The 19435-nt window shown below is 32.6% G+C and overlaps 1 protein-coding gene across 1 annotated transcript in view; it reads left to right on the forward strand.

The window, feature by feature from the left end:
* Positions 1-19435, forward strand: part of LOC129230032 (homeodomain-interacting protein kinase 2-like) — a 166797-nt gene that overhangs the window by 123708 nt on the left and 23654 nt on the right. Inside the window, 5 exon segments of the mRNA XM_054864415.1 lie at positions 1648-1909; positions 15108-15506; positions 16841-16975; positions 18134-18139; positions 18141-18323. Of these exon segments, the coding sequence (XP_054720390.1) occupies positions 1648-1909; positions 15108-15506; positions 16841-16975; positions 18134-18139; positions 18141-18323 (985 nt within the window).

Here is a 19435-nt window from a genome sequence, read left to right on the forward strand (position 1 = left end):
GATGGGGGATGCCGGATGCTCTAGAGCCGTGAAAATTTACATAAGCCATTCGGAATTTTTTAGAAATGGAAGTCCCAAAATCATATTTTAGGCATTGTTTGATAACGATGGGACAAAGAGCGAGCGGGGGTTCAGTGTGCCCTCACGAATTGTTTTTTGAAACTGAAGTCAATTTCAAGCTAATTTAGGCAGGAAGGGTTTGGTGGCTCCACGGAACCGTCTAAAAACGAAATTTTGAGCTATAGTGATTACGTTGGAGAAAAGGGGGATCCGGGGTATTTCCCCCAAAAGTTCTTCGAAACTGATGATTGAAAAACGCAATTTCAGTTTGTTTTTGAATACGTTAAGTGAGAGTGGGTGGGATTGGGGGCCTCTCTAGAGACGTTAATTCAGACTATCTTTGATAGTAATGTTAGGGAATGGATTTCAGGGCCCTTTACTGCAAACATTTCGAAAAAGAAATTCGAAAAGTGCCATTGAGCAATTTTTGATGACGTTAGGGAGGGCTGTCTCCGGAAAAGACATTTTGGAGCCATCATTTTTAGGTTATGTTTGATTACATTAGGGAAGAAAGGGTGAATAAGAAACTTAATTGGATCCTTAAAATCGGTGGTTCAACCAGCGAAATTTTCCGAAATTAAAGTCCTAAAAACGCAGTTTGAAGCCTTCTTTAGTCTCGTCAAGGCATTCTTTTGGATCTTCGTTTTGGAGCCACACTCAAAATTTGTAACCCGGGGCACAGGTCCTGTCCTCCTGCCTGATCTGAAACCGGGCAGTTCATTCGTGATTTTAATTAGAAAAAATTGCTGTAAAGGGGGAAAATTAAAAATTTTAGTTCGTTGATTATACATGTTTGACTCTCAGGGGAGTCGCAATTTTCCATTGTCTTTCCTCTCCAGTCTCCACGACTGCTGAACACAGAATTTGTTGTTTGAAATATTTGCGAGAGTATCCTATCAGCATATTTTTTTTTACACAAAATATGTCTTCATTGTTTAGGGTCAATAAAAATTGGGAGGCTGGGTGAAGCATTAGTGGCCTTTAGAAGGCACCCTTTCATGCTTCGGAGGGGGGGGGGGGGATTTTCGTCATTGCCCCTCTCCTGTATCCATGCATGATTACCAGTTCTGTCACAATTTTTGCAACCAAATGAAGCATGCATAAAGAGTTGATATTTAATAGATAATGGAGCAACACAATGTTCTCTAAACATTCCATTTTTCTTAATATGCTATGCTGTTGGAAAATTGGCACTTACTTTGATAATTGAACATTTAAAATTCAGCACATTTATTCCACTTATTATGTCATCTTGTGAGAAATTCTTGAGGAATTTTGCTTGATTAAAAGAACTATATGATGCGGCCTGCGGCCGCCCCTAGCTTTGGCCGCCCTTGTGCGGTGCACACTCTGCACACCTGCTAGGATCGGCCCTGCCTGCAAGCTATCGGCAAACTATTTTCCATTTGTGCATTAATTTATTAAATAAAAAATGTAAATGCCGCTGGTACGAGGGATAACCCGGAAAGGTCTTGTATTCAACAATCTAAGAAAAGTAGACGTACCCTTCTAGAAAATAGGTAAAATATATGCTTGACATTAAAATCTTAAGCAAGCTAATTTTTCATGTCTTGCATTTATTTTCAGTGCTGAGTATGCAAATCCTCAGCAGGTGAGTGATGTAACCTCTACGAGCAACTTGCTTGCTGCTGAAGGGGTGTCCAATGCAGTCAACTATGTCTTGGACCAATCTCACAGCAGCAGTGTGGTGCCATTTAGTGCTGCATCTGCGTCTACTAGCTCCAACCACAACAGGAGCATCAAAACTTCGACGGCCGTCGAGCTTCCAGTCATTCCAAATGTCATCCGGACCACCACGATAAAGTTGCATGACACTTCCTCCTACCAGGTTATTATTTAAGTTTATTCTTTTGTTTAAAGGAATCAATACCAGTCATTGGCACTGCATTTGTATTGTTTCTAAGTTTCCTCTTTATTTATTTCATGCTATAGGACATTTCACGGAAAGTGATAATATAGATATTCGAAGTGGTTATTGAAACTATTGATCTTCATATGCTTAGTGCTGGGCAGGCTATGCAAATTGTCTGCTTATATGACACTTGGTGACTTTTTAGGCACACACAACTTTTCTGAATCTTGTGATTTCCATCTATAATCATTTTAAGGAAAAGGAATGTTCTGAAAACAAAGACAAATCCAGCTTCTGATTTTAGAGGAACTCAGTACATAAATCACCATCAGAAGGGGATGAGGAGTCACAATTGTAGTAGCCAGCCGCAAAGCAGTGGGATTGGGGATCTCCATTTTTTAATTTCTGAAAATGGAAGTTTCCTAAATGCAGTTATAGTTTTTCAACTTCTGTTCATTTTAAAAAGAATCATGACCTCTGGATCTACACTTGCCTGAGAAAGAGTGAGTTTTTTTTTGTGTGTGTGTTTGTGTACATTTCATGTATGTGGAAGCTTTGACTGAAGCATAATCAAATGCAAAGAAGCAATAAAATCATCCAGCTAACTTTCATTCAATACAAATAGAATTGTGATACAATAAAGGAACACTGGATGTAGCAAATGTTGGTACCCCTTTGTAAATTGGCAACCTTTTATGTTTAGTTTTGCTATCACTTCTTGTGAAACATGGTATTTTACTAAACTGATTTGGGGTAAATACTGGGTATAGTTTGGGATACAGATACCACGGTGAAATGTCAGCAGCCATTTCGAGAAAAAAGTCGTTAAAGAGAATTTGTTGCTGAGGGAAGTGTCAATGTTGAATTTGCAACCAAAAGGTAGATGTGTAACTAAAAGTTGTAAGTAGAGACGTACCGAGTACTCGGTAACTACTCGGTACTCGGCCTACTTGGCCAATTTGCCGAGTACTCGGTACTCGGCTAAATCCTGATCAGATACTCGGCCAATACCGAGTAGTTGCAAAAAATTGAATATTGTCCAAGACAGATACTAAAATTTATTAAAAAAGAGCAAGCAGTATATTCTGCAATCATTTACAATTAAAATTTATAAGTCAAATTTAAATTTTGAGAATAATGAAGTTTGTAATGCTTCAATGGAATAAATCTTTATTTTAATGTCCCCAAAGTTAATAAAACTTATTTATTAAAAATTACGCAAAAAAGGTAAGTGTAGAAAATATGGAATTTGTATATTAAAAATGGATTTTTGCTACAAACAAAAATAGTTATAAAAAATGCAAAAATATCTTTGCTTAAAAAATAAAAGGAAATAAAACAACGTTAAAAGCACAGTGCAGAAACTCTGCAGACACGTGTTTTGGCGTTAGAAGGAATTCCTTTTTCAATGCACAAAATGGGAGCTCGTAGATTTAAATGCATCCGACAAAAGTCAGATTTTTTTGCCGAATGTCTTTACATTCTTTAGCTCACATGTTATGCACTGAAAAAGACGTTCCTTGTAACGGGGGGGGGGGGGGGGGGGGCTGAAACATGTGTCTGCAGTGTTCCTGTGCATTTGTTTTATCTGCTTTTGAAAATTATTTATTTTTAGGCGGACTAGAACTATAATTGATTGGAATACAGTGAAACCCCTCCTAACAGACACCCCTCAAAGGCGGACAATTTTTAATTCTCCAGTTCCAATGCAAATAACATTATTAAACCCCTGTCCTGCGGACACCTCTCTATTGTGGACAGAAAAAAATTGTCCTGTTAGTGTCCGCATTAGAAGGATTTTACTGTAATTTGTTTTAATTTCAGCTTGATTAATCATACCTTTTATTTATTTTTAATCTTAAAAAAAAATTTTTTTAAATAAAATTTTTGATGCAAATAAAATTGTATATATAATGGGTAATTAAATTTCAGCAGGAATTTAGTTTTAAAAACTATTATATGGACAAGGAGGTCTATACTACTATTCCAATAAGTTCAAAATTCATCACATGTGTGTCGGTGGTTTTTCTTAAAACATAATTGGTACTTGGTAACTCGGCCGAGTAGTGAAAGTACGAGTAAAAAAACCAAGTAGCACTTTGGCCAAGTACCGAGTACTCGGTACTTGGCCAAAGTGCTGCTCGGTACGTCTCTAGTTGTAAGTGTCGTAAATGTAATTTTAACATCTTACGGTAAAGTGTTTGTGAGTAGTGCAATATTTATATGTACATACCAGTGCCAGCTCACCGGAATGTTGTTTCCATATCAGGGTTGGCAAAAACCCGGGTTTTTTTAAAAAAGCCCATGGACCCAGGGTTTTTTGGGTTTTTTTAAATAAAACCCAAAAAACCCATTCAAAGCTGGGTTTTCAAAAGAAATGTGGGTTTTTTTGTCTTTTTTTAGGGGAAAGGTGGGGTACTCGTAGCATATTGTAGCATAAATATATGGACAAAGCACAAAAATTGTCTTGATAAAAAAAGCTGGAAAATTCAGCGTTTTCTGAATAAAGGTATAAAAGACGACAAAATTCAAGAATGGTGAAGTTTCAGATTTTTTTAGTTTCCATGATTACCAACAGTTAAGGCAAAGTTACTTCTTGAGTAATAAAATCTATTGTTTATTTGTTCGTTTTTAATTTCGACATTTTTTTTTGTATTTTACTTTATTGTATTTCATTTTGTTATGCAAAACTACTGTAGAACCTCAAGTAGTTTAAATCCCTTTTTACTGAATTCCAGCTTAATCAAGACATTTCTTTGAATTTTATGTTGCCTGTTTTTCTATTTTTGTGTACAGAGTAAGAAATATTAAATTTTTCGTAAGATAATGAAAATACTGTACATCCTATTCCGTTTTCTGTCCGACCATTTGTAAAACCTGTTAATTTCTAAAAAATATACCTTGTTTATTCGAGTTTTGTGACGTGTTGGTTTGCAGAAAATAATTCACATGAGAGCCTTTTAGCTAAAGTAGTATCCTTTGTACAATCTGCAAATATTGAGAAAATCTGACGTGACAGGACTTAGTCAAGGTAATTTGAGTTCCTTATTGACCAGTTGAAGGAAAAAAGTTAAATATATTTATTTAAAATCTTTGAAGCATTTTTTAATGCCCTTAAGAGTTAAGAAATACTATTAAAGTTCAAAATTCATTTTTTATGTCCATTGCCTATTGTGAAGAAGAAATAAAAAAGAAGTTTAAATTGTAAAAGTATTTAAATTAATTATTTTTTTAAAAAAAGTTCTCAGAAAATTTAAAAAAACCCAAAAGTGGGCTAAATAATGGGTTTTTTTAAATGGGTTTTTTCAAAAAAACCCATTGGGTCCAACCCAATTGGGTCCAATCCGGCCAACCCTGTTCCATATTGCTGTTCTGGAAGCGTAAACTCCCCTTTCACATAAAATTGGTTTTAAATTTTTTTTGCCAATTTTTCATTTTAGCCCAAGGCACTCATCATATCTTAAATTTGTTTTTATGTCATTTTTCTGGCAATGCTGAGCACAAACACTGAATAAGAGCAGCATATTTGGAGCTTCGGGCAAGCTTACATTAACAGGGAAAGTCAGGAAGAATTGAACCATTTACGCCAAATAAAATGTGAAAAACTATTTCTAGCTTGCCCAGTAAATGTAGTAGAAGCAGGAAATAAAGAGCAAGACAGCAGATAAAGGGTTCCCATGGGTCAAGAAAGGCATAGAAAAAGTGGAATCGTGAAAAATTTTTATTTTGATCAAAAAATTCAATGTTTTGATCAAAAGTTAGGGAAAATCAATAATTTTGTCAAAAATCTGGGAAATCATGTCAACCAACCTGGAAAAATGCTAACTTATGCATTAACTTCTGTGGTAAGTAGTTAACATGTTTTTTAGCCACTGTGTCTTCAGTGCTGGATGTTGGGGGAAGCAAGCTGGGGTCCTTAAACAACGAGGCTGCAAATTCACCCTATTTCTAAGTTCTTTTTTTTTTTTGAAATTTAACGTAAAAACTTGAAGGAAGAAAGGCGACAGTTTTCAGATTTGCCCCGACTGAGAAAAAAGATCTGGCACTGTGTGGTGACTAGAATGAGCATGTATATTTGCATATGAAGCGAGTACTTAAAGATTTGTTGTATTTGTGGGAAAGAAGCATTAAAGATTGAATATTGAAGTTTTGATTTTAAAATGATTAATAGTTCATTTTTGCATCTGTTTCAAAGGAAAGCATAACTTTTATTAGATTTATATAGAAAGTCGCTAATTCAAAAATAAAGTCTTGACTTTAACAGGTTTTTCAGAAAAAACTCCACAAAAGTGAGGGAAGTTTCCATTCTGACAGTTAAAACACTCGGAGAGTTTTAAGAGCCAAATCCTAACCTGGATAAATTGTGTAGGAATTTGATAGTAACAAATTTACTGCAGCAAAAATATGCATTTCAAACCTTTTCACATTCTCAGATGTCCTAATGTATGTTGCTTGTCCGACTATCTAAACTAGGTTCAGATACTATAATCGGCGCTCGACTGTAGTGTTTTTTTAAGCTCTTGTTAAAAAACAAAAGAAGGGATACTATTCGTTTTAAATTAACTATTCATTTGTCGGTTTTCCGAAAATACTCGTGTTAGACACTTTATACAAAGAGAACTGAAACCTTCACCAGATTTGTTGAACTTTCATCTGCAGTATAAAATGACTGACAATCTTCCTGCAAACCGAATCATTTATTTTTGAAATATTGTTTTCTTCATTCCGTAAGCGGAGCAGCATTTTAAACATTCCCAATACCTTACTGTCTAGAAGGTGAACACAGAGATTTATTTTCTGGCAAAACTTAGTTTTTCAAACCCGAATCCGAAACTTAAAAACATTTTTTTCCCCTGCTTGTTGTGATCGAAAATCAGACTTTTAGTTTGTAGCAGAAATTTACTTGATGTCTGGAGGTTCGTTTTCCACCCTAAATGTTCACACTTCTATTGTAGCTTGATTAAAATAGTGATCCGCGAATTCCTTGCATCACGTTTTGGTCGCGCCGCATAAAAAGTAATAGCGCAAGTGCACCGTTACTTTTTCTTGTTTTCACATTAAAACGCTGGCTGAGATAAATATTATCTCGGAGTATAATTCATTCAGTGTTATTTTATTGAAAATTTGCAATAGTAAGACAAGGTTTTCATGGAAGTAGATGCGCGAATAACATAGCAACCGGCGATATCTTTTAAAACATCGCTGTTTATATATGATTTTGCAGTCACAATCTCTAGTTATTCGTTGCTTGTCTTCCAGCCAAAAGTAACTCTCCGGTTAGAGAGAAAATGTTCTCAAATTCGGATCATAGCAAAATTTTAGAATTAAACAAGATTGGAGTCCCAAGTATCATTCATACATGCATTTTCATATGCTAGTGTCTCTGCTAGCACATAATTTTTTTTTTATTTTTTGAAGCACCCAAGTATCTTTTATCATAAGTATTTCAATTCAGCCTTGCTAGTTTAGAAAATATTAATAATTCATTTCAATAATCACCAATGTAAGCTTTAGTTCTTTTTTGCTCATCAATCGCTTATGTTATCTTTTCTGGATAAATTCTTCTATCGGACGATCGGTCAGAATAGGCGTTTCATGGAGACTAACATACTGCTAAAAACCAAAATAATAAAAATAAAAACCAAGGACTGCTAGTGCCTTGGTTTTATTTTATTCTCAGACATTTCTGTTTCGTTTGAAAAAAAAAAAAAAAGAGATGAGAACACTTTTCGGATTATTGGGCTGTGCTACCTGTTTTTTTGAGCTTAGGCACTTTGGAACCCACAAATAATGGGCTCTCACTTTTGCAACATTTGGCAAAACGGTAAATACCTTCCGATTTTTTTTAAAAAGAAATATCTTCGATAAAGACTAAGCTTTTAATTTGTTTTCTTTTTTATTGGTTACATGGAAAATAATAGCATTCCCTTAGATAGCGCTAAAACTAATTTTCAATAGAATTGGCCTCTGATATTTCTCCAACACAAGCCAGTGGTAATCCCTTTCCTTAATTCCTTATTTGAGTTTTCTCATGGGTTATTGCTTTCATACTTAAACAAATTAATTAACTGATTTTAAAAAGTGACTTTTTTTACTGTATCCAATGGGGTGGGAGGATTTCCATCGATGGCCCCCATTTGTTGGTCGTTCACCCCATTGGTCAGTATAAGCAATGCATTGAAGTGAAGATATCTTGTCTTCAATGCGTTATTTCTACTCCCGAACTATAGCTGAGGGTTGAATACTTAAAGTCAATTAAATTTTCTGGGTGTTACCACAGTGATTATGCCTCCAGTTCATAAAATTATGGTAAGTTTTCTTTCGGACATTACTTTTTCGGGAAAATAGGATCTTTGGCGCTTTATAAAATTTAATTAAATAAATTGAGAAGAAGACTAGGGGCGGGGCTAGGTTATCCTATAGTTACCACCGTGTCCCCCGAACCATTACTCATTTTTCAGAGTTGTAAATAGTTTGAGCTCGTGGTCGTGAACAGTAGAAAAACTGCAAGTTTCTGGGTGCTCATATACCACAGCAATAATGCATGTAATTTACAAGCCAATAGTAAGTTTTATTTCATTATTTTTCCTCCGGAAAATATCTTTAATGGTTTAAATGCCCTTAAAAAAATAAATTTCTTTCAAAGGGATTTAAAAATGGCGAAAAACGTGTACGTTTCCTTTCATGGAGAACGAATAAATATTATTGAGTCAAACATATGCCTCAATTATTTTAGTATACCTTTATGGTTGGATTAAAACTTTCTACTATGTTTATTTTATTTGTCATTTGCTATCATTAAACTAAATATTGTTTTATTTATTTGTCCAAGTCATCTCCGCGAGTAAAAGAAAATAAAATGGCGCCATTTAATAAAATATTTTTCTATTAGTTTATTAAAACGGGAAATGATTTTTTTTTTTAAATCTGAATGTTGAAAGTTGTATTGATTAGCTTTTGATCAGCTAAAATCGCAGTTTTTTCTGTCATTTTTTTTAAATCCCATCGCTTGCACTTGGAAGGAAGACTTCGTAGTTATAACACGTTGTTATGTCTTTGTTCCACAATCTTTTTGCATCGGCTTTTGGTTTGTTACCAAATTTTTAAATTCCAAAATAATAAATAATACTGAGCAAACTGAGTGATTGTACAAACCTATTTTTTTCGTTTTTTTTTTTTTTTAACTGGAAAAAAAAAAAAAAAAACTTTGTAGCGAAGTAGTCTTAAAATGAGGGTAGCAAAGACTTTTTTTTTTCTCAAACTAAAAAATAAAGGAATCTAGGGAAGAAATAGTAAATTCCCTTGTAAATACAGAATAATTAATCGGTATTTAGAAATATTAATTCGTAATGTTTTGATTTTTAGGTGTATAAATGTGAAAAATGCTTTTAAATCTTTCTATTTTCTGTGTGCAGAGTATTGCATACTTGAAATTTTCCTCTGGTTTTTTAGTTTAATTTTTGTTTTAGTCGTCCTTAAACTTATTTTGAGCTGACATCAACAAGATGGCATTTGTTAGGCCATACCATATGTGGGTTTTTTTTTTTTTTTTTTTTTTGCTTGTTAGTTCATAATGCCTTTCTAATTGAACCAATGTTGATAAATTTTTTTTAATAGCTAGTGGATGATCTTACTTAAATCTCGTACCTTCGTTTAACCGTATTGTTTCTTTCAAAAAAAGTTGTGTGTGAAAAACGGTAAATTTTGTGCAATTTTCCTATTTAATGAAAAAATATGAAACTCATTGTTATAAAATTTGTTGCCTTTAAACATTAATAGTAATATTAATTATAACTAAAGTTTTGAATGAAGCTTCTTTGAAGCAAACATAAAATTTATTAGCTCGCTTTGTTCTAGTTTTCTTTTTTTTAGTGAAAACTAATTAGTGAAACATAAATTAGTTTGGGAATAACCTTTAGAAACATGCTATTTTAAAAATAACGCATAATTATAACTGCAATTTTCTTATTCTGTTTTATATAAACACTTTCTAGTAAATGGTAAATTAAAGTTTTTCAGTCCAATATATTTAACCGCAAAAATAAACTGAAGCAAAATGAAACTCAATAATTTACAGCAAGCTGTGGCTTCATTTAGTTAAGTATAGTAGACCCTTGTTTTACGCGGGGGTTACGGTTACGTTCCACGGAAATGCTGCGTAAATTGAGACCTAATACTAGTGTTAAAATAGGGGTTTGGTTCCGTAGATAACAAAATACTTCATTCTAGTGATGACTAATTATATAATAAGTTTAATGTGTACTTATATCGACTTTTATGCACAACATGTATAAAGAAAACATAAATAAATTTCGTGTTCGGTTTATAAAGAGGAGCTGGCTATGATAGTCTTTTTGGCAGTCATTAAGAATTTTTCTCTGTAATTCTTTACAGAGCATTAACGCATCTATGACCACTTGGGTCATTTCCATGATCGAATCTTCCTTCACAAACAAATCAGGAAGATCATTCTATTGTCTAGGAATGTCTCAAAATTTTCAATGTGAACCTTTTTTGGTTGTGCGTCACCGTTGTCGGTATCCTTGTTGGTTTTGGCCTCCTTTGTCACTCCTAAAAGCTCTTCTTCTAATAAATTCTGAACTGTGTGAGTTGAATAACTTTACTTCTGGAAAGAGCTCTGGAACCAATCACAAAAAAAAGGCTCCAGTAGACCCAAGCTTGATTATTAGCATGCCAAAATGCAGTTGATTACGCGTAATCTGCATTCTTTAGGAGTTTGGGTTTTGAAAGAGGAAAAATTTTTATCTGTCTGCATTGTCGCATCCACCTAAAACCAAAACTTATCCGCATAAAATAAAATAAAGGTGTCAAATCTTAAACCGCATATAATCGAAACCGCGTAAAATGAACCAGCGTAAAACAAAGGACTACTATATTGAAGTATGATTGAATAAGTGAGTTATTATGTGAACAGATCTAATTAAATTTACATACAAAGAAATCACAAATATTGCCATGCTAAGCACAGGTGTGCTTTAACAAAATTGAATAATTGTCACCAAGTGGTTATTAGTAATTTTATCTATTTAGGCATGAGGCAGATTTAGGCTGTGAATTCTGGGGCTGCAACAAGACGGGATCTGGGGGGAGGGGGATACAGCGCTGCCAATGGCGACTAAAGCTACTATTTTGACGGCAAAAACGACTATTTAAGTCAAAATATGGGCAAAAAGCAACTAATCTGCAATCAGTTATTAAAAACGGCGACTATTTTAGTAAATGTAATTAAAATACTTAAAAAAGTTAGTTTTTTCCCCTCTAGGAGAAAAAATTGTAAAAAAAAAGGAAATGAAAAACCTCTTAAGTTTACCCCTTAGTTACCAGGGAAAATAGGAAAAGTTTGACCGTGTTTAATTTTTAAAACAATGGTTTTAAAAAGTGGGAAAATTAAGTAATAAAACATTCACGACCTGAAATGTGATGTTTATATTTTTGTATAAAAAAAGTTTCGTTTTTACCGTTTGCGATTTTCGTAAAGGTATCGTTTTCGTGAGTGTGATTTTTGTAAAAGGATTAGTTTTTGTAATCGCGATTTCCGAAAAAAAGTTTGTTTCCACTCTTCTTTTTTTACTGTTTTTTGTTTTAAAATTTCTTGCATCCATACTATTCATTCATTTTTTTGCAACTAGTAGAGCTAATTTTCTTTCGATTGAAAATATCATGAATGAGCACTTCAAGCTCTTTTTTTTAAATATTCAGTCAGTCTTTTTTTACTGTTGTCTTTAATTAACAATTAGACAATGATAAATTGTACTTGAATGTGTCAGTACTGATTTCTCTAATGTTTACTCAGGATTGGGCTATAGTTTGAAAAATGTCTTTTGAAGTTTTCCTTTTCAAAGGTTGTTTAGAGAAAATTTGCCCACATGTAGGTCTATCCCACTTCATGGCAAATGCTATTTAAAAAAAAAAAAGACTATTTTAGAAACTACTTTCTGTATCTGGTAACGATTTTGGAGATTATTTTTCATATTAAAGGCAACTAAAGCCACTATTTTTAGTAGCGGAACTCAGTGACAGTGCTGGGGGGGGGGGGGGATCTTCCTTCAGGAAAATTTTGAAATTTTATAGTGGAAATATTGGTTTCTAGTTGATTTCAGAGTGGTTTTATTGCACTGTTTACTGGAATAATGTGTAAGGACTTTATAACGATTTTTAGAAAGTATATTACAATAGTCATATTCTTTGACTTTATTAGCTATGGTCAAGGCCCGATTAACCTCTGAAGTTAAGGGAAGCTAAGTCTCATTTTAGGGCCCCCCCACCTTTTATTTTCAGTATATATCTTCTAAAAATTCCATGCACATAGAAACAAAACTTACTCATGCTATATGTATTATTTCCAAAAACGGCCAAGCAGACTTCCAATTAAAGTTTATTCCTCCCTCCCCCACAAGACATATTGAACTTTTGTATGTGATATATTTTTGCTACTCCCATTCGCAGCAGATAAGGAAATAAGGGTGGTTAGTTGTTGTTTCAGATTAATCACTTCATAAAATTTATCAATTGTAATAAAAGTATATTGTAGCACATTGGGAAAAAATCCACAGATGAAAATAGCTTGCTACCACATTTTTCAAACTGTGTCCTCACTCTTTAAAATTTTTCCAAAATTTTTATTTTGTGAGTTCTAAGGTTTAAATACAGTAGAAGATCATTATAACGGACACCCAGGGACCAGGCGTTATACAGGTTTTTGCGTTATATAGATCATTTCACAAATTTTGAAACTAATGTTCAGAATATGTCCATATATTAGCACTTCAGAATGAGTTTTATTTTCAATGAGTATTAAAACACCAATATTACAATTAGTTATTCACAAATAAATATGTTTCACAATTAAAAGAAAGTGCAATATACTGCACTTCTGCTAGCTTCATGGTTTGCATAACAGTTGCATTTGCAAGAGCCATCTGGTATTTTCTGTTTACTGTGAGTACTAATTTTCATTTAAAAGCTTTGGATTAAGATGGAAAACTGTTTCAAAATTTATTCTGCCTAACAATTTTTATGTTTGCAAAGCAAAACAGAGGTATTTTTTAAACTTCAAAACCTATTGTTTACATCTGAAAAGTTGTGCGGTTTATAGAGAATTTTGCATTATATAGGTTGGCATTATAATGGTCTTCTACTGTACTGTAAAAAATACTTTCAAAAGCAGAAACTGAAATTTTAAAGAAATTAACTTGCATTGTGGCTGTAGAAAAGGAAATATTTTTTTACAGAACTCCTGAGGAGAAATATATATTTTCTCCCGATAAAATATATTTCATTTAAATTTTCTTTGTAAATCCAGCCAAAAATGTTGAGGATGCGGCACACCTCCCTGGCACCCCCGTAAATCCGCCTACGTATTTAGGTCTCAATTTTTTTGAGGTATTATGACTGCGAAATATTTAAAAAAACTTTTTCTCAGAAAAAAAATAGTATCCTGCTATTTTTTGTGTAAAGTGCTAAGGATATGAAAACTTGAGTGCTAAAGCGTTTTACCTCAGAGCCAAAAATTAAGTCCAAAAGTAGCAATTTTCCGTTTATTAGAGCATTGTATGTTAAAATTTATTCCACATCGAGCCATGTAAATGTAACTCTTTAAAAAAAACCTTTTCAATTTTTTACCTGGGTTAAAAAAAACGTGTGTACCATCTGTATCATGTGCCAGGAAAATATTTTTCTTCGCTCCTTTAAAATTACCATTATGTGGCTTAGGTCCTTCTGGCTCTGAATTACAGAAATGTTAAGCATTTAAAGTGGTTTCTGCGACAGTTACCGTTTTTTCTTAATAATAATGTAGATGCAACTTTTATACATAAGAAATGCAGCATTTAACTATTTACCAGTTTATTAAAACAGATTACTAAAATTTAATTTCGCTATTGAGTGTGTGTTTTTGCTCGATAATGGAAAGCTAATCTGACCTTACATGAATGTTCATGTAAAAATTTAACCTTTTCTACTTTAATGTTCTTTTAAGACACCAATTCTTAAAAATGAAATGCACGTAAAATATTTATATCTAATTCTTTTTCACAAAAATATATTTCAATTTATTTGTAGTATGATTGAAGCATTCAGTAAATAAATCTAGAAAAATTAAATATTATTATCCAATATAAATGGTCATATAAAAATTCAACTTATTATATTTATCCATGTGCATTTTAAATTATCTTAAAATGTAATGTTTATAAAATAATTATGTGCGATTTATATTAGGAAAATCTTGCTTTTATGCCTCCTTCACCTGGTTATTAAAAAAAAAAAAATCTTCTGCTGTCAAAATTGACTTACACATTCAGCTATTGACTATAGATAAAAAATATTGTTTTTGGGTTTACACACTTTTAAATGTCTGAAATTAAGAAGATGTTATTTCCCAAAAGGCAGATTCTGTTAGATTTGTGTCAACAAAATAAAAGCGCACCAAAGTCTCTTCATCAAAATAAGGAAGATGTTTTCTGTATTACTTAGAAATTTATTAATCGCATTTTACTAAGCTATTTTTGTCGTATCTGTGCAGAAACTCCTAACCATAGCTTTTTAAGAGCCAATTACTGCAAAGACTAGTATATTTAAGGCTTTTGAAGCAACTGTTAATGCAATTTAATGTTTTTTTTAAATTTGGCAAAATATTTCGAATTGCAAAAATTTTTTAAAGGGTGTGTACACATTTTAGTTTAAGAAAATGATTATTTTACATCAAAAGGGACAGGGGGATTTTCATTTATTCAATGAACTTCCTTTAAATTCTTAGCATGGCATCGCTATGGGGAAACAACTACAGTATTAAATATAATTAACCCTTTTTCTATTCTGTCAGTACAACAATTCCTGCCTTTAACCATGATGTTTTATTGTTTCATTGCCTTTGAAGCATTGATCATGTTCATCTTTATAAAGTTTCTTTAGTGTTACCAGATTCTGTGAAATATATTTTTAAGTGAAAATATTGAATGGAATCTAGATTTTCTTCAAATGAAATCTCAAATGTTCTTGTATCTGTTTGTAATTAATCAATATAGTTGTACAAAAGAAAAACAGATTAAATGGAGACATTTATCTACATGTAACATAGTATAAAATTGTCAGAAATGATGCCAATTGTTTTGTAATATAGTAAACTTTAAAGGTTTGTCTTTTCTTTTTTTAGGCAAGATATGGGGTGAAGCGAAAGTCCAATGAACTGGATTCAGTTCCCGTTGTCCACTTGGTCGTCGACAACCAATCACATAATCAGAGGACCCAACAGCAACAGCAGCATCGCCAGTCCGATGCTCAGACCCAGCCTCAAGTACAGACAGTGCCGCAGAAGAGAGGCGGTGATCATAGTCACCATCACAGCTCTCAGAGGCACCACTACCACCACAAGCACAGTTCGAACACCAGTTCCTTTAAGAACTCAACTAACAACAACGGGAACCAGAATACCACAAAGAATAGCTCATCCGGAAGTGAAGGGGACTATCAGCTTGTGCAGCATGAAGTCCTTTATTCCATCAACAATCAGTATGAAGTGCTTGAATTTCTTGGTAGAGGAACATTTGGACAAGTAAGCAATCTTATTTTATTTCATATTTTAGATTTCATTCTATTAACTATGATTAATCTTTCAGTTTAATCAGTTTTACTTTCAAGAACATGTTTTAAAGTGTGCTTTTATAACCCTTTAAATACCAGAAGCTTTGTGCTCTTAAAACTAAAAGAATTAAATGGCGGCATAAATAATGTGTTAAAAAGCGCTTCAGTAGATTTTGTGTAAATGGATGAGGCATATCTGAAAATATGATCCTTTAAAGATACAAAGTTACAGCTATTTTCTAATATTTGATTAGGTTATTATTCAACTCAGAAATATTTGGATAACGAATGACATTACTTACTTTTAATCTTCAGTTAAATAGTAATCTTGAACAAAGGTAGAAGTATGAAAGTGTGAATGCGATGTGAAGTTGTGTTGAAAGAATTTGTTATGTTTTTAAGATAAAATTACGGTGTTGTTTTTAACATTAATTAATTGTTTTTGCTAATATTAAGATTCTGATGTCTCAAAAGAAAAATTTTACTTGGTATTTTTGAGGGAGAGGAAATAAAAAGAGTTCAGAGAAAAAGCTATAACTTTGAACTGTGCAGATACTATTGAGATAGAGACATAGTAAAATGCATTAAATTTCAAAATATGATACCCACATATCCCCCAATTCCATCCCACTTTAGATCCTAAATGCAATACCCAACTGGCAAACCTCCGAGGAGAAAAATTAGATCGCTGGATTGTTTGCAAGGAGACTTTAAAACTATAGAATCCTCAAATTAGAAAAGTCAGGCAGAAAATAGATTCAACTTCAAGAAACTGATGGAAAAGACCACACCCCTAAATGAGTTGTCAAGTCAGTGATGATGATGAAGTATCAAACACATTGAAAACATATAATTTATAAAGTATTTGTTAGGCATCTTATGAAATAAATTTTGAACTTCAGGGACACATATTCCACAGGTAAAATGAAGGGGTAAATTTCAAAACTTGCATCTTTTAGAAGTTCCTTTGTTAAACACGTTTTAGCTTGCCTTATAAACTATGTGTACACCTTAATGAAGTTTTGCTAATTATAATAATTATTAGAGCCAGTTCAAGGATTTCAAAAAATTTGAAAATGTCTAAGTAGATTCTCCAAAAAGTAGTTACTTTGAGACGAGCCCCTTTCATTCTATGAGCTCGCTATGTTCCATTATTCTAGAAGGCTTAAGATGTTCATTTGAGAGGTAGTTATATTAATTAGCTTTTATGCGTATTAGACTTTTGTGACTTCTATTTATTTAATTGTAACTATAGTTTTTTGTGTCTGAAGTGCTATTATCATTGTTTTATTTTATTCAATATAGGTTGTAAAGTGCTGGAAGAAAGGGACCAATGAAATAGTGGCTATTAAAATATTGAAGAATCATCCTTCTTATGCTAGACAAGGGCAGATTGAAGTTAGCATTTTGCATAGGCTTAGTCAAGAAAATGCTGATGAGGTGAGAGAACTATGTGTTGTCTTTTGAACTGGAAACTGCAAAATGATTGCAAAAAAGAATATTACCTAGTTTTGAGATTTAGTTAATATATTGTTTTTGCTATGATAAATCAAATTGTTATAACATTTTAAACCATGATTTGAGTTTAGGCATCACATTTGAATTTTGAAACGATTTTAATATTAAGTGGGGGATTAAGATCAAAATATTTATGGTTGTAATGCATTGGTTCCCCTAAAAAACATTCCGCTACTGAAAAATCGGATTTAAAATGTTTAATATTGCATTAAATATAATGCGAGAGCCTTTTCCTTAGAATCTTTTACCTGGGACCAGCCCAATTTACTGCCATGATATTGAAACTATTGTGATTTAATATTTTGTGTGATTAATTGAAAAATAAATTTTAAAGAGGGAGAAACAAAATGTTCAACCTGACTTAATAAATATACCCATTTGATTAAGGAAGATAAAATATAGTATCTTATAGAAGTGATTTACAAAATGTGTATTGCAGTGCTATCGGAAGCCGTGAAGTTTTCACAGGTGCGAAATTTTGCAGTCACTTCACAAATAATTAAAGGTTTATTGATTTTGAAATTTTTGTTATATTATGTGGCTTCCCTGCTTTACAGTTAAATAGTTTTATTTTTACTTTGCTTTAGTTATTAATCACTCTTACTTAAAAGGGAGGGGGGGGGGGGGTTCTTAGGGAAAATAGTTCCAAAAAGGTACTTTGCCTCAAAAAAGAAAAAAAAAGGGAGCTATTTTCATATAAAGTCAAAAATATCGGTTATACTGACTTAAATATTCATAGAGCCTGTCTCTTGTTCAATGAGGATAAACACTTTTTCAATTTTTATTTATTTCTCAGTCAGATGCTACTTGGTTAAATGAGTGTATATATAAACTCATTAACATACTGAGTTTTTAATTCGTCTTTTTGCTTAATTACTGCATTTTGTGCCAAATGTGAAATGTTATTCTACTGATTACTTATGTTTCACAAAATCTATTTATAAAGTATAACAATCTAAAAGTTAAAATAATGTTCAATTCTGAAGTTTTCAAATTGTTATTTTTTTTATTCTTGTAATTCTCAAAATGTATAATTTTACTGTTTTGACTAAATGCATTTTTGTTCGTTTTCATTTACAGTATAACTTTTGTCCGTGCTTATGAGTGCTTCACACACAAGAACCATACCTGCTTGGTGTTTGAGATGCTGGAGCAAAATTTATATGACTTCCTGAAGCAGAATAAGTTCAGTCCACTTTCTTTAAAATTCATCCGTCCCATTCTACAACAAGTATTGACAGCTCTTCTAAAACTCTAAGGTCAGCGTCTTGTCATGTTGTCTGTTTTCTTGATATCCTTCATGAAGGAGTGATTTATAAGTATTTCTCTGTACATTACTTTTTATGTTGAAATGATGCTGCCCATAAAATCATAACAGACTTGTAAAATAATTAAAAGTTTCCCCTCTCTGGTATTTGTAAATGCCTCTCTTCTTTCAAACCATTTAGCTATCATGCTACAAAGTAAGTTAGAACACGCCTAGTTCAATCATATAACAATTTTCTGTGAAGAAATGTCCAATCCGTATTTGTCTTTTGGCTTCGTGGGTGCCCATATGCAAAATTGTAAGGGGGGGGGGGGGGACTCAGAAATTTTAACTATGATTTAGCAGGATATTTTCCCCATGGAGGCAGATTTCAGGACAGATTAGAGTCATTAAAATTTGACATTTTTAATTATTTATTCATTAATGGCTGTAGAAGAAATATTTTTATATCTTTGCCACAAGAAAGAAGTATTAAAAGCAAGGAAGTTCTAATTTCCAGGGGGGGGGGGCTTGAGCCCCTCCTTGCCCCCCTATATGAGCGCCCTTGTTTGGCTTTCCTGTAAAATTGGTACTAAACACTTCATGTTTTGCCAGGGCTTTTAATCCATCCAGTTCTCTTGTGGTATTGTATTATTTTTTAAGCATTTAAAACCCAGCATGATTTTATATTGTTCTATTTCAATTAGAGACATAAAATTTCTTTAATTTTCAAAGCTATGGTGAAAAAAAAACTTTTGGTGCATAAAGAAATTAAATTATCATGCAGCTTGCATTATCAAAGTTAATGTTTTCATTTGGAATATTGAACTTGAAAAAGTATTTAAACAAAAATAAAAAAACATTTGGAATGTAAATGTTATAGCTTTCTAAATACATTGGAAAATTTTGCAATTTTCAATCCCCCCCTCCACCCAGTAAAAATAACTCTTTTTCCACCCAAATTTCTTAGATTTTTTCTTATTGTTCCCATCTGTAATCTCGATCGGTGCAATGGTGATGACTTATAACGGAAAATTGCATTATCAGATAATTACATATTGCTTAAATTTGGTATTTAAATAATTAAATCTAAAAGATTAATGCAATTTCTGTTAATCTAAACTAAGTACTGAATT

Source organism: Uloborus diversus, chromosome 9 (assembly GCF_026930045.1).
Source record: "Uloborus diversus isolate 005 chromosome 9, Udiv.v.3.1, whole genome shotgun sequence".
Lineage (NCBI taxonomy): Eukaryota > Metazoa > Arthropoda > Arachnida > Araneae > Uloboridae > Uloborus > Uloborus diversus.